Source organism: Fukomys damarensis, unplaced genomic scaffold, assembly GCF_012274545.1.
Source record: "Fukomys damarensis isolate Sample0158 unplaced genomic scaffold, DMR_v1.0_HiC HiC_scaffold_39, whole genome shotgun sequence".
Classification (NCBI taxonomy): Eukaryota; Metazoa; Chordata; class Mammalia; order Rodentia; family Bathyergidae; genus Fukomys; species Fukomys damarensis.
The window spans coordinates 41,433,766-41,449,530 of NW_022900951.1; the positions used below are offsets into that span (position 1 = coordinate 41,433,766).

The 15,765-nt window shown below is 39.1% G+C and overlaps 2 protein-coding genes across 4 annotated transcripts in view; both read left to right on the forward strand.

Moving 5' to 3' along the window:
- The window catches only part of LOC104875791 (probable ATP-dependent RNA helicase DDX52), a 4,147-nt gene extending 1,641 nt beyond the window's left edge, over positions 1 to 2,506 (forward strand). Inside the window, exon 2 of the mRNA XM_033760291.1 lies at positions 1 to 2,506. This exon is cut by the window's left edge and continues 50 nt beyond it. Within this exon, the coding sequence (XP_033616182.1) occupies positions 1 to 341 (341 nt within the window). The 3' untranslated portion in view covers positions 342 to 2,506.
- Positions 1 to 5,839, forward strand: part of Jade3 (jade family PHD finger 3) — a 151,598-nt gene extending 145,759 nt beyond the window's left edge. For all 3 annotated transcript variants that reach the window (XM_010643487.1, XM_010643488.2, XM_010643489.1), the window contains exon 12: positions 2,520 to 5,839. In XM_010643487.1, coding sequence (XP_010641789.1) covers positions 2,520 to 3,430 — 911 coding nt within the window. In that variant the 3' untranslated portion in view covers positions 3,431 to 5,839. The remainder of the gene's footprint in view (positions 1 to 2,519) is intronic.
- Positions 5,840 to 15,765: the final 9,926 nt, after the last annotated feature.

The following is a 15,765-nucleotide window of genomic DNA, read 5'->3' on the forward strand; positions in this document are numbered from 1 at the left end:
TTCCAACCAGCTCAGTGGAATATATCCATAGAATAGGTCGAACTGGAAGAGCAAGACATAAGGGAAGAGCTGTTACATTTTTCACTGAAGATGATAAACCATTATTAAGAAGTGTCGCCAATGTTACACAGCAGGCTAGTTGTCCCGTACCAGAATACATAAAAGGTTTTAAGAAAGTACTAAGCAAACAAAAGAAAAAGATAATTAAAAAACTGTTGGAAAGGGAGAGTATTAGCACAACTCCAAAAGATTTTCTAGAGCAAGATAAAGGTAAACGGAAGAAGGTTACTGGCCAGAAGAACGAGAACAAGAAGAAGGTAGCTCTTGAAGACAAAAGTTAAAAACAGACTTTTAAAAGGCTATCACAGAAATGTAGTTTTATGGTTCCAGCATAAATGTTCTTCTCAGAATACTTCACAGCTTGTAATCACTGCTACCCATTTGGAATCACCTACAAGTACATAAAACTGAAAAAGGATCCTAAACTAAAAAAACAAAACAAAAACAAGCAAATAAATAAATAAGGACAGGTTTATTTTGGCTCATAGTTTGTAGATTTTAGTCCTGTGCTGACTGCAAGGCAGGGCAACATGACAAAGGAGTGTGGCAAAGGAGGCTTGTTTATGGTATGGCAGAAAGCACAGAGCAATTGAGGGAAGATAGGATATATGCTCTTCCAGGCCTTGACCCCAGTTACTCATCTCCTCCACCAGGCTTCACTCTCTATTATCACACTTAGCTATAAACACATTAGTGGACTAATCCACTGATAAGTATCATGCCCCTGTGATCCAGTCACCTCCCAAAAGCCCCACCTATGAGCCCATGAGGCTTTGGAGGAACATCTACATATAAACCACAATAGCTCATTTGCTTCATTCCAATCTTGGTATTTACATGGCCTATTTCTTTATCAACTCAGGAAGCAAGGGATCCCAAAGTAGGGTTAGGGGAGTTGCAGGTCTAGGGCAGATAATTTAGATCCCAGACAGACATTTGAAGCCATTAGTTAGAGCCATGAAGTTATTCTGTAATTATCATATTTATTTAGAAATTGAAAGGATAGAATTGAACTTCAGTTTCCAGAAAACATGTAATTCCAAGGTTATTCATTTTAATAATAATCTATTAAATCTTTAGCCAGGACCTAGTTAATGCATTTTCATTAAATTGCTAATCTTTATTGAGCACCTGCTAGGGACTAAGAACTAAGCTAAATGATAGAACATTCAGCAAGACACAATCCCTGCCTGCAACTACACTGCCCACTTGGTGAGAGAGATGGATGAGAGTAATTACAGTGTCTAAAGCATGGCTGCTTGGCTTGAAATATGACCGTCATGTCCAGTGACACCACTAACTTCACTGTCTTATTTAAAAGACAAAGGTAAGCAGATCCTGAACAACTATGGGCCACTGAGCAGAATGTACAGAATCAGCTCTTGACAGGGGCCAGCCATAGAGCAAGAGAGACATGCAGTAATGAGGTGTCAGGTAGGCATCAGAGACTAGGATATTTGTGAGTGTCAAGGGCAGTGTGACTGGCTAAACAAGAACCAGAGGACAACAGGAAAGAGTCCTTGCATGCCAAGGAGATTGGCACAGCCATGTGGCTTCTCATTGCAGGAGCCAAGTTCATTATGGCTTGCAGCATCAACAGGTGGTGGGCCCTGAGGCTGTGGATATTTAAAATGGACACTTCCAGAATACATACAGCCTCTTGGGACATCTAAGAGCTGGCCTAATTCTCACTTTTGTGAGACTATGGAAAGATGATAATGGGCAATGGTCAAGTCCTTAAGCAAGGAGGAACTGTTTGGTAGAGTTTTTTTCTTTTTAGTTTCAGTGCACTCAAAATAATAGAGGAAGACTTACTCTAATTGACCATAGGGTGACATAATTAGGTAAATGACTGCCAGTACTCCCCAGGCCAAGCCTATAATCGACTAGTTGTAACCCTCCTGGTTTTACCACTATTAAACTCCCGCACCTGTAAGAAAAAACTTCCCATGTCATTATGGAATGGTCATTTATAGTCAGGAAATTATTCTAGGGTAGGGACGTAACATTGGCAGAAACTACCTGCTGCTTATAATGCCAGGCTAAAACACATAATGTATTTTTCTCCCACCAAATCCTGCACTGTTTCTGTGGTATTATATTTGACTTGTTTTAATAAGGCCAGGAGAGAAGGAAGAAAAGGGTCTGAAATGTCTACTTGAGACACATTGTCAGCACTGTGCATTACTCATGCATTCACATACAGATACACAAGTAGAGCCTCTTCCAAACCACTACTGGTAATATTCTTTTCAGAAATGAAAGAGAAAAAAAAATTTAAAGAAAAGGATGCAGGTGAAGAGGTTGGGAGCTATGGAATAATAGTGTGGCATTACTGGGTGTTTCATCTGTAGTGCTCTAGGCCCTCATCCTCTAGTTCAGCTCAATCCATCTGCTACCCTCATATAAGTATGCATGCTATTAAAATCAGTTGCTAAAATCTCTCTTTTTTATTTCAGGACTTCCTTTGACAAATACACTAGAAAACTCATTGTTTTACCCACCACCAAGAATTACCTTGAAGTTAAAAATGCCCAGATCAACCATGGAAGACTGCAGAAACAGCTCCACAGAGGCTGACCACCAACCCTACTCTCCTGACAGCAGCTCCCCTGGTCCCACGAAAAGGAACATGCAGGTGCCTACAGAGCCTCTAGAATTGAAAGTGAAACCATACTCAAGACATCCTCTAGAGAGCAAGAGTAACTGTTTGCTGGCCAGCCGTAGCCATTCTCGGAGTGAAGCAAAGGATTCCAGTCCTGCTCGGAGAGCTCCATCTTCAGAGTTCTATCATGGGCAGTCACTGGGGAAGCCTCTAGCCCTTCAAGCTGCCCTCCATGGACAGTCTTCCATTGAGAATGGGAAAAATGAGCCTAACCCCAAGTTTGCCAAATCCAATGGCCTAGAGGATAGCTGGTCTGGGAATGTCACCCAAAAAGAAAGCTCAAGTGAGGTGTTCTGTGACCAAGAGTCCATGCTCAGTTCCCACTTGGCCAGTCAGGGTACCTTTAGAAAATCTACCATAGAACACTTTAGCAGGTCCTTTAAAGAGGCCACCAACAGGTGGGTGAAGACCTCTGAGGACCTTCAATGCTGTGTGAAGCCAACCAAGAGCATGAGCACTAAAGAGCAGTTTTGGGGTAGGCAGCTTCTTAGGAAGTCTGCAGGGAAAGCTTCATATCAGGAAAATGATGGATATTGTCCAGATTTGGAGTTAAGTGATTCAGAAGCTGAAAGTGATGGGAATAAAGAAAAATCAAGGGTAAGAAAAGATAGCTCAGATAGGGAAAATCCTCCCCGTGATTCTCGACAGGATTGTCATGGTAAAAGCAAGACACATCCGCTTTCCCATAGTTCAATGCAGAGGTGATTAAAAACTCCCAATGACAACCAACCTTTGCCTTTGCCCCATATATTGGAGTAAATCCATACAACAAAAGGGTTCTAGCATATATTAGGAGAAATTGCAGGGAAAAGATTAAATTTTCCATAATAAATTGGCTTACAGATTTTGAAAAGATTTCAAGTCTAGTTTTTACAAGCACATTACAAGAATTGCAGATTGTCCAGAGGCTGTTTGTCAGAGGCTCTTGGGCCTCTGAGTATTTACTCACTAAATACTTCAGGACAGCTTTCCAGTTAATAACACATTAATAAATTTATATATTGAGAGTCCTTGCATTCATTGTTAATGGATCTGCAAGAGACTGATTATCATACACTAAAACTACTTATCTTTTGCAGCTACAGCATGTGGCTCACGAGGTCCTGTCTGTAGAAAGTTTCTAATTCCATGGTGTCTTTAAGGGACAGACCAGGAGACAAACATTCTCAGATACTGTCAAACTCACTACTCTCTTCCTTTGCTCTGCACAAGGTTGAGTTCTTTTCATAGTATCGTAACTTAAGTCACTTCTATTTCTTACAAGTGTCCAGTGCCTGTTCCTAGACCTGTTTGTTGGGGACACAGACATAACTCACCCAGCTAACAAGCATAACAAGCTAACTTGTGGATAGTGTTTACAGAAGTACAAAAGTCTTACCAAGGAAAATGCTTTGATTTTCTCTGTTTAGGCATTTGTAAGAATCCCAGAGCCTTTCCCAAAGTGAGACCATTTCTGGGATCTTTGTACCAGGTCAGGGTTTTGTGTTGTTTTCAAATAAGTTTGACTAAAATAAGTTTGGCTGACAATTTTTGTATACCTGCTTTAATGTTTATAAAAATTTTATTGAGGTATAATTAAAATATAAAATGCACAGAGGTTAAGTATTCTTACCTGCTTTAATTTTGAAACAGATCTTTATTGTCAGACAGAATTTGAAAGCATGTGTTTAACACATGGATATAATTTAGCTTTGTATCAATTTTGAATCTGAGGCAGTTTCCCAAACAAAACGGCTGGAGCCATTTTTCAGAAGTTGTTTATACCCTGTTCCTAAATGATCAGCCTTGATTAATTTCTGGAGGAAGAGAATAATTACATTTCAGGAGAGGGCATAAAATATGTCTGCTTCCGATTTAAGAAAGGTGAAAAAGTTGCAGTTTTTAAAATGTGAAGCAGACTATAATTCTCAGCTCTCTTCTTCTTAGCCTTAAATTAATATTCTCTTTCTTCTAGTTTGGGAAAATGTAGTGGAAATTTTGATACAAAAAAGACCCATTTCCAATTTTTGAAGTTTCTTATTGGAGAAACAGACCAGTTACAGTAGGTGCCAGTGGAGGCAGGGGTCCTCTTTCTATCCATAGGGAAGAAAGATTGGGCAGTTTTCCTCTCCCCCCATTTTTGTTCTTGTAGCCTTGTTAATGGGTTCTTTGCTTTTTTTTCTCTCTCTCTCTCATTTTCTGAAAACTTTATTTCGCCTCTCCTTTGGCTCTATCTTCAAAATGTTTCTTTGGTGCCTATGTACATGTGAACATGACATAACATGTGCTAGGTGTCCTATATTTTGTTTGAATGAAAAAAATGATAATTTCCTGTATTCATGCACTAGGCTTTTGTGCTTTTACTTTGTGTTCTCGTGAGGTAAATATTAATTTGACACTCATAGTATTGGATTATAATAGAACTGTGTTGTAAACTGCTTATGTTATAGGCCAGTGTGGTAGCCTATGTCCTTTCATGCCTTTCAAGTCTGAATGAGTGAGAGGAAAAGAAAACATCAAAACAGTGCTTTAGCCAAATTCCATATGTAATGCCACTGGGGAGAGAATGGACTAAAGTATCATTCCAGTCAGGGAAATATAGTGGTAATGCTTTTACAGGATTTTCCTAGTTAAATGAAGGAGCCTTCAGTTGTATACATTTCAGTTGCCCCAAAATGCATTTGTTACATTTTGTTGTTGTATTACCTCTTAACCTTGTTTCTTAATTTTTTGCATTTTGTCTTTATAGTCCAGTTTTCCAAGATAAACTCAGTCTTTTTCAAATGTCACCTTTTTACCAATACTTTTTCATTAAATTATGAAAACTGTTAACTGCTGTCGGTGTGGTAATTTTTTATTTTGGTTTTAGAAAATCTTATATTTGTTCCTTTTATATTTAAAAAATCATGTTTACTAAACAAAGCAAGTAGATGGTGGGGAGAGAGGAAAGAGGAAGAAGTGAATGTTTTAGAAGCACAGATTCATGATTCATGTCAGTACCGGGGCCAAAGAGAACTCAGGGCATTTGGGCTTTGCCCAGAAATGATTTCATCGGGTTTGAAAAATAAAGCCCTCAGGAACATCATTAAAAATCACCAAGGAGCTGGGTGTGGTGGCACACGCCTATAATCGCAGCACTCGGGAGGGAGGTTGAGGCAGGAGGATTGCTTTGAGTTCGAGACCAGCCTGGGCTACATAGTGAGTTCCAGGTCAGTCTCACTACATACTGAGACCCTGTCTCAAAAAAACAAAATCAAGGAAATGAATCCTATCTAAAGGTACAAAGTTCAGAATTCTTAGTAAATTGGGTCTCACTTAAGTACGTAATTTTTACAATACTCATTCTAGGGGTCCTGTAAGTATAGTATAGTAATGTCACAGAAATTATGTGGTGTTGTGGAAGTACTTTGAGGTCATCATAAACATTTTCATGATATTTGAGAACTACATTTTCCAAAGGTCATCGGGTAAATCAGTAGTGAAGATAGGAAAAAAAGGTGAGGCACTGTCTTACTGTCTCCTCTTTTTTTCTCTCCCTCTCCCTCTCCCTCTTCCCCCTTATCCCTCTCCCAACTCATTGCCCCTTTTTCCTCTTCCTCGCTTGTTACAGGAAGACTAATTTTTTTCCTGGTAAAATGTTCTAAAGAATTGAAACTACAAATATATCCTGTTATAGCCAACAAAAGCTATTGTTTATACTAATGTGTACATTCTAACAGGAGATGAACCTTTGTCCTTGTGTTGAGACATACTAAGCCAGAGGATGTAGAGTCCTGGGTTTTGCCCCTCCAGGACTTTGAAATCCCCATCATGCTTGCTAGCATTTTTTCATGCTAGGGGTGGAACCCAGGACCTTGAGCATGTTAGGCAAGTGACCTACCCTTCAGCTACACCCACAGCCCTGTACTGATTTCTCTGAAGGAAAATACATGATAGAAGGAAAAGTTTATTTACCATTGTATAACTTTAATGTGGTATTTTTGAAATGTATTTCATTAAATTTTCATAACCTTTATTTTTCAAGTTTTCTGGAAAGCAGCAGTTGTGTATTAATTTTTAAAGTAACTTAATTAATAAAGACCCACTATGAAGCTGTCATTTCTATGCAGAGAACTTTATAAAACTCACTCTAGCACTGTAAAAGCCTGCCTCCAAGCACAAGTACCCAAGTTCAATCCCTAGTACAAAAAAACAAAAATGATAGGACTCCACAAAAAAGCAGGAGAAAGCACAAATGACATTAAAATTCACAGAATTAATGATAGAAAACTTCCCAAACAGAGCAAAAGAACTTGGCATACAGATAACTGAGGCACATAGGACTCCAACTAGTTATGATAAAACATCTACACCTAGACATACAATAATCAAGATCCTGGAAGCCCAACAGAAGTACAAAATACTATAAACAGAGTAAAGGAACAAATTGCATGCAAAGGAAAGTCCATCAGAATCAAAACAGACTTCAACACAAACCCTCAAGTCAAGGAGAGCCTGGAGTGAGGTATTTCAAGCTTTAAAACAACCTCCAACCTAGGCTGATACATCCTGCAAAACTATCTTTCAAAATTGATGGAGAAATAAGATACCCTCTTAACCATTTGATGGTTAAGATAGTTGTTCAAGGCCCTGCAGCTAATACACAGCAGGGTTAGGACTCAAACCTGTGAGGTTGGCTGTACAACTCATGCTTTTGTTCACTTTGCCTGACTCCTCTGTCCAAAGACCCCTCTCTAAGCATTTTTTTTTCCAGTACTGGAACCCAGGAACTTCATGCTTAGCTACATCCCCAGACCTTTTAAAAATTTATTTTGGTACACAGTCTTGCTAAGTCTCTAATTGCCAAGCTAGACTCAAACCTGTGATCCTCCTTCTGTCTCAGCTTTTCAAAGTACTGGGATTACAGTACAGGTGTGCATCACCATGTCTGGCTGTTTATTTTTTTTCAGCACTAGGGGAACTCAGGGCCTTTGCACTGAGTTGCATTCCAAACTTTGTGACAGTATAAATTGCTAAGTTACCCAGGCTAGCCTTTTTTCTTTCCTTTTTTAGTAGTGGGGATTGAATTTAGAGCATTTGCACTGAGCTGCATCTCTAGCTGTTGTCTGTGTGTCTGTTGTTTGTGACAGAATCTCAAAGTCTCTAAATTGCCCAGGCTGGCCTCTAACTGAATCTTCCTGCCTCAGCCTCCCAGAGTGCTGGGATTAAAGATGTGTACTGCCATACCAACCTAACTCTAAGCATTCTCAGTTTCTCCCTGAGTGGTTTAGCTGTGGATTTGATACCACCTGATCTCACTATCTTGGACAGAGTTGATTGAACCAAAATTGGTCATCTCACACAAAAGCAAACAGTTAAGAGGCTCACAGTCAAAGAGCAGAACTCTTCGCACAAAGCTGGGCAGGGCAGGCCTCCCAGTAGATCCTGGGAATGGCGGACATGCCACCTTTCTTGCCTCCTATATAGCTCTAACTTGTAACTGGCTAAGTTAGGCTAAGCAATGGTTCCCCTTACGTTGCATGGTTAAAGGGACTCTGCAAAGGAAATTAAAGTTAAGGGCCTTGAGATGGGGAGGTTATATTGGGTTATCTATGTGAGTGCAAGCAACATAACCACAAAGGCAGGAAGATCTAAGTTACTAATAGGAGATGTGACAGCAAAAACAAGAGGATGGAGGGATGTGAAGAAGAGCTATGAGGTGAGCTAGAAAATGCAAGGAATGAAAGCAACCTCGAGATACTACAAAGGGAGAGGAAACATTCTCCATGGAAGAATTTCCAGAAGAAACTCAGCCCTGCCTAGACTAATTTTAGATCATAAGAATCAATTTGTGAGGGCCAGGGATTTAACTCAGTGGCACTACACCTGCCTCACAAGCACAAGGTCCCAAGTTCAATTCCTGCCACCAGAAGAAAAAAAATACATTTGTGTCATTTTAGGGCACTAAATATGTGATGATACGTTATAGCCAAAATAGGGAACTAATACACTGGTCATAGAGCAAGTTCTCCTTACCCGTTCAGGAAAGTGTTCCTCAATCCCAACAGGCCTTTTTGAGCTACAGTACTCTTGAATTGGTCCTGTACATTTACTCAATTGAAACACTTTCTTCAAATCTTCCCATATAGAAATTAGATTTCTCTTTCCCATCCCCCATTTCCAGTGTAGCCTATGGTACTTCTCAGATAGCCTTGGCTGATCCTCCATGGTCCTGCTTGGCCCACTGTGGCCAAATCCAGCCTTGCCTGTGGAGCTACCATGGGTTTATATATCGCTGTAGTCTAAATGTATGTCCTGCAGAAGCAGAAATAACTCTTAAATGTTATTCTGTTAGGGGGAGGGGTGATAGAAGGTAGTCACGGCTCATTGTGAGGAACAGTGCTCTAGTTACCAGAGCTCCCTACAAAGAAAGAGTGGCCTGGAGAGTTAAGGAGCTCCAGACAACCCTATGCTGTCTACAATAAATCCACTTTAAAGACAGAAATAGGTTCAAAGTAAGAGAATGGAAAAAGATATACCATGATAACAGTAACCAAAAGAAATCTGGAATGGCCATGTTAATGTCATACAAGGGTAAATTTATCAAGAAGACATAATCCTAAATGTTTATGTACCTAATACCATAGCTTTTTAAATATATTAAGCAAGCTGGGCACATACCTGTAATTCTAGCACACTGGGAAGCTGAGGCAGGAAGATCATAAATTTAAACATAGCTTGACCAATTTAGCAAGACCCTGTCTCAAAATAATAATTAGAAATAGTTGCCTGGCATGGTGGCGCACGCCTGTAATCCCAGCACTTGGGAGGCTGAGGCAGGAGGATCGCTGTGAGTTCAAGACCAGCCTGGGCTACATAGTTCCACGTCAGTTTCAACTACATAGTGAGACCCTGTCTCAAAAAAAGCAAAAATAAATAAATAAAGGGTGGGGATGTAGCTCAATTGGGGTTCTTTTCTGGGAGCTTTTTCCCCAGCCCTTGACATTGGGAATTGAAAGCAGAGCTTATACTTCAAATGAGGTTCAGTCATCCCTGGTGCTACAAAAAAAAAAAATTAAGCAATAAATGATTGAACTGCAAGGAGGAACTGACAAATCCATAATTATAGTCTGTCTATAATAGAACAATACACAAAATTAATAAGAACAAGGACAAGGGATTTAACTCAGTGGTTCCACCGCCTGCCTCACAAGCACAAGGTCCTGAGTTCAATCCCCAGTACCAAAAAAAAAAAAAAATAACACAGATTTGAATAAAATTATAAAACTATCAACCTCTTAAATTTAATAGACATTTACAAGTGTACTCCACAAATTCAAAATATACACCCTTTTCAAATGCACAAGGAACATTAATTAAGATAGACCAGGAAAGGCTGGGCATGATGGCACACACCTGTACCCAGCATTTGGGAGCCTAAGGCAAGAGGATGGCCCAGAGTTCAAGGCCAGCCTGAACTACATAGTGAGAATCTGTCTCAAGACAAGGGAGTGGAGGGAGGATACAGATTTTTTTTTGAGACAGGGTCTCACTATGCATTTCAGGCTGACCTTAAACTCACTGTGCAGCCCAGGCTGGCCTCGAACTTGCAGTGATCCTCTTGCCTCAGCCTCCCGGGTGCTGGGATTACAGGCATGCGCCACTGTGCCTGGCACCATTTTCTAAGCCTTAAACACTTTGATGTTAGCCCATTGTCAATGATCTTGAACTTTTGTCATACAAAACTATGACAGAATAAATTTCTGTTGTTTTAAGTCAAAAAATTTTTAAAGGATTCAAGTCGAACTATGTACTTTGACCACCAAGGAATGAAATTAGAAATCAGTAATAGAAACATCTCTGGAAAATCCAATTATTAGAAACCAAATAACACACTTCTAAATGACAACTGAGTTAAAGAAGTACTCAAAAAGGAAATTATAGAAAGTAATCTGAATGGAATGAAAAATAAAACTTAAATGAGGAAGAAAAAAACCTTTAAAAACAGCAGTACCTTGAAAAAAGTCTAGAGCAATCAATGCTTAGGTTAGAAAACAATGCTCTCAAATCTTCCACCTTAACAAAAAAAAAAATTTTTTTGAGACTGACCTGGAACTCGCTATATAGCTCAGGCTGGTCTCGAAAAGAAAAAAATTTAAAAGGAAATGAAATCCAAAGTATAAGAAAGAGCCGGGGATTTAGCTCAGTGGTTCCGCTGCCTGCCTTGTAAGCGCAAGGACCTGAGTTCAATCCCCCCAAAAAACAAAACAAAGTATAAGAAAGAAAATTATAAAAGCCACAGGTGAAAGGAAAACTAGAGAAAGTAACTGAAACCAAAAGCTAGTTCTTTGAGAAAATCATAGTAAATAAGTTTCTAGTGAGTCTGACCCATGCCCCACAAAAAAAGAGGAAAAGCAAATTACCAGTATCAGAAATGAGAATGATCTACAGATATTAAGAGGATAATCAGGGAATAGTATGAACAACATTATGCTAATAAATTCAACAAGAAAGACAAAATGGATGAATGCCTTTAAAGACTCATACTGCCAAAGAACATTTAAGAAGGAAAAGACAATTTAAATAGTTCTGTATAGGAGCCAAGGATTTAGCTCAGTGGTTCTGCCACCTACCTTGCAAGCTCAAGGATCTGAGTTTGATTCCCTATACCAAAAAAAAATTCTTTATAAAGGTACAAATTCCCAATAATGCATGTCAACATATTGTATACCTAAAATGTACTAATAAAATTAATGAAAAAATAAAATAGTTATCATTAAATAAATTTAATTTACAGTTAAAAACTTTTTTCTGAAGAAAACTCCAGTCCCAGGTGACCTGTAAATTCTAAAGCTTGTTTATTTATTTGTTTGTTTATTTATTTATTTATTTATTGTGAGACAGGGTCTCACTATATAGTTGAGACTGACTTGGAACTCACTGTGTAGCCCAGGCTGGTCTTGAACTCACAGAGATCCTCCTGCCTCAGCCTCCCAAGTGCTGGGATTACAGGCGTGTGCCACCCTGCCTGGCAAGTCTAACACTTTTAAAGAACAAATAATATTAGTGCTACCCAAATTCTTCTAAAAAAAATGAGAGTGGAGAGAATAGTTCTCAGCTCATTCTATGAAGCCAGCATTAACCTGCAACCAAAGCCAGACAAACAAATAGGAAAAATATAGAACAATAGCCCTCATGAAAGATACATTCAGGCTTGGTTCTGTGACATAGGCCTATAATGAGGCTGAGGCAAAAAGATCCCAAGTTTGAGGCCAGATTGGGCAATTTAGTGAGACCCTGTCTCAAAAATAAAAAGGGCTAGGGTGGGCATGTAGTTCAGTGATGCCATGCCTGCCTTGCAAGTGCAGGCTGGTTCAATTCCCTGTATCAAAATACATAAACAGAATAAAAAGGGCTGAGGATGTTGCTCAGTAGTAAAGGACTTTCACAAGGCCCTGGGTTTAACCCCTGGTATAAAAAAAAAAAGTCTAGTATAAACTGTCAAAAAGGTCTAAAAGTAGAAAAGAAAAACTATGTTTATTTTTGTGGACTTTAAAAAAGTATCATTACAAATGAGAACCAAGACCTGTCATGTAAAGGTACAAGATCCCAATGATAAATGTAACTGTACTGTATACCTAAAATGTACCAATAAACTCAATAAAAGAAAATTTTTTAAAAAAAGTAAAATAAATAAATAGATAGATATCATTACAATCACTGGGCATGGTGGCGCAGGCCTGTAATGCCAGCACTCGGGAGGGAGGCTGAGGCAGGAAGCTCCCTGTGAGTTCGAGACCAGCCTGGGCTACATAGTGAGTTCCTCAACTACATAGTGGGACCCTGTCTCACACACACAAAAAAAAGTATCATTACATAATAAATAGCTTTGGTTATTATAGTTATGAGAAGAAAGAACTTAATTCAAAGATAATGAAGAGCTTTTGATATGAAGAAAAATCTTTTACATTTCCTTGCCATTTAAAAATAATATCAAGGATCTCAACCTGCCACAGATTAAAACTAGACCCTTATCTTTCACCATGCACTAAATTAAAATCCAAATGGATTAAAGATCTAAATATTAAAACAGAAACATTAAAGTTGCTGGAATGTAAGTTAGGCAGAACTCTAGAAGACATTGGCATAGGAAAAGACTTTATGAACAAATCCTCAGTAGCACGGGAACCAGCAGATAGAATCAACAACTGGCATCTCATCTTATTAAAAAGCTTCTGTACTGCCAAAGAAACCATCAGCAGAACTAAGAGACAACCTACAATGTGGGAAAAAAATTTTACCAGCTGTTCCTCAGACAAAAGACTATTATCAAGAATATATAAAGAACTTAAAACAATCAGCACCCCCAAATATAAAGACCCGATTCAAAAATGGGCATCCGAAATGAACAGACATTTCTCAGACAAAGAAGTAAAAGCAGCAAGTAAATATATGAAAAAATATTCCATCACTGGTCATTCGAGAGATGCAGATGAAAACAACACTGAGATTCCACTCACCCCACAAAGAATGGCTGCTATCAAGAAATAGGTGTAGGGAAGGTGGGATGGGTAGGGGAAGGGTAATAAGGGAAAAGAAAAAATGTGAGATAATGAAAAGATGGAAATAAAGTGGTTGTAAATGGGGAGGGGAGGAGGGGGTGAAGGGAGGGTAGGGACAGGGAAAAAATGAGAAACAAGACTTGTCATGTAGAGGTACAAGATCCCAACAATGAATGTAACTGTACTGTATCCCTAAAATGTACCAATATACTCAATTAAAACTGGAAAAAAAATAATATCAAGGGCTGCGGATGTAGCTCAATAAGTGGAAGAGGGCTTGCCTAGAGTAATAAAGGCCCTGGGTTTAATTCCCAGCACTGCAAATAAATAAATAAATGTAAATAAAATAAAAATAATGCAAGGCCACCACCTGCCTCACAAGCACAAGGTCCCGGGTTCGATCCCTGGTACCAAAGAAAATAATAATAATAATAATAATGCAAGGGCCGGGGATTTAGCTCAGTGGCACTGTGCCTGCCTGGCAAGTGCAAGATCCTGAGTCCAATCCCTGGTATTGGGAAAATAATTATGCAAAGACACTTTGCTTTTTTGAAAACTAGGGTTAAATTATTTAAATATTCTAAACTTATTACACTGGTTTTATGAAATAAGTGAACTAACACTGTTTTCATAACTGCATATATATGAGAACTAAGTGGAATAATAATAACAAGTTTTTCTCATAGGGTTTAATTTTATGAAATCGGGGGGTAGGGGGTACTGGAAATTGAACCCAGAACTTACACACAGCTACTTCCCCAGCTCCTTGGTTTTTGATTGTTTGTTTGTTTTTGAGACAGAGTTTTACTAAGTCATTGCCCAGGTTGAGTATGAATGTACAATCTTCCTACCTCAGCCTCCCAAAGCGGCTGGGATTACAAATGTACACCACCACACTTGGCCTATGAAATTTTTTGTTGTTGTTTTCAGACAGGGTCTCACTATGTAGTTCAGGATGACCTCAAAGTCATGGAGACCCTCCTACCTTCAGCTTCCCAAGTGCTGAGATTAGGCATGTGCCACCACACCTGACTGAAATTTTTTCTCTTTTTTCTTTCTTTCTCTTCCTTCCTTCCTTCCTTCCTTCCTTCCTTTCTCTCTCTCTCTCTCTCTCTCTCTCTCTCTCTCTCTCTCTCTCTCTCTCTCTTTCTTTCTTTCTTTCTTTCTTCCTTTCTTTCTTTCTTTCCTTTTTCCTGACTGGGTCTCTCTGTATAATTCAGGGTGGCTTTCAGCTAGCAGTGATCCTTCTGCCTCAGCCTCCTCAGTGCTGGGATTACAGTCATGTGCCACCATGCCCAGCCTGAAATTCTCAAATTGCTACAAATCATAATGATTTAACATGCTAGCTAAAAAATGAATTTTCCAGATTTTAACTTAGATAAAATATTAAGTTAATTAATAAACTTTGGACAAATTAGAAACTGGCAGTTTGTAAGCTAAAAAAACAGACAAAACACTGGTCACTCAACATATTATTTTCTTATTTCCTAGAATGGCACTATTATCAAGCATATACTTAGGAAATATACAGAGTACTATTGGAATCCTAAAAACCACAATTAACAAAGCTCTCAGAAACCCCTTGGAAGCCAGGTGTGGTGGCACATACCTGTAATCCCAGCATTGGAGAGGTTGAGGCAGGAGGATCACCATGAGTTGGAGGCCAGCCTGGGCCACATAGTGAGTTTGAGGCTGGCCTAAACTACACAATGAGACCCTGTCTCAAAAAAAACAAAATAAAACAAAACAAAGAAAAAGAAACCCCGTGAATATCAATAGCCTAAAGTATTGCCATTATCGTTGAGGGCAATAAGATCTGTCCCCTCTGAGATGCACAAGTTACTTCCTTCTGATTTAATATGGAAAGTACAGTATTTTTAATCCTAAATTCTACCCTATTGTAAGCTAATATGACTAATTACTGCAGGAGATTCAGACACTACCTCCAGTTTCATCCCCAACGGTACAAGCTGCATTTTCCAAACACCCCACTTGGGCTGGGGATGTGGCTCAGTGGTAGAGTGCTGCTAAGCACTCTCAGGAGACCAGGGCTCCATCCCCAGCCTTAAAAAAAAACTACTGAGAATTCCTAGGAATCCTCCAGAAACTGCTGACTGAGAAGTGGATAGCTTTAGCCTGAAGTTCATTTTCTGATTCTTTAGCAGGTTTTTTCTTTCCCTTTAGCATTTACTTTGTACCCTGTAGTAACCAACTAAAAAGCTTTCACAGTATGTTCTCTTTTATCTTCACCTGCTGGCTTTTGATCCCTGTTAGTCTTCCCAAGCTTAAGAAATATAAATCACTCTGATAGGTTTTCCCTCAGGCCATACCTACTGCTCTGAATCTGTTTGGTGACAAAAAAAAAATCTCATAATTTCTTCCTTAAACATTTTAGAAGATATTCTTGGGGCTTGGGATTTAGCTCAGTGGTTCTACCGCCTGACTTGCAAACGCAGGGACACAAGTTCGACCCCTGGTACCAAAAAAAAAAAAAGATAATTATTTTTGGAGAACCCTTCG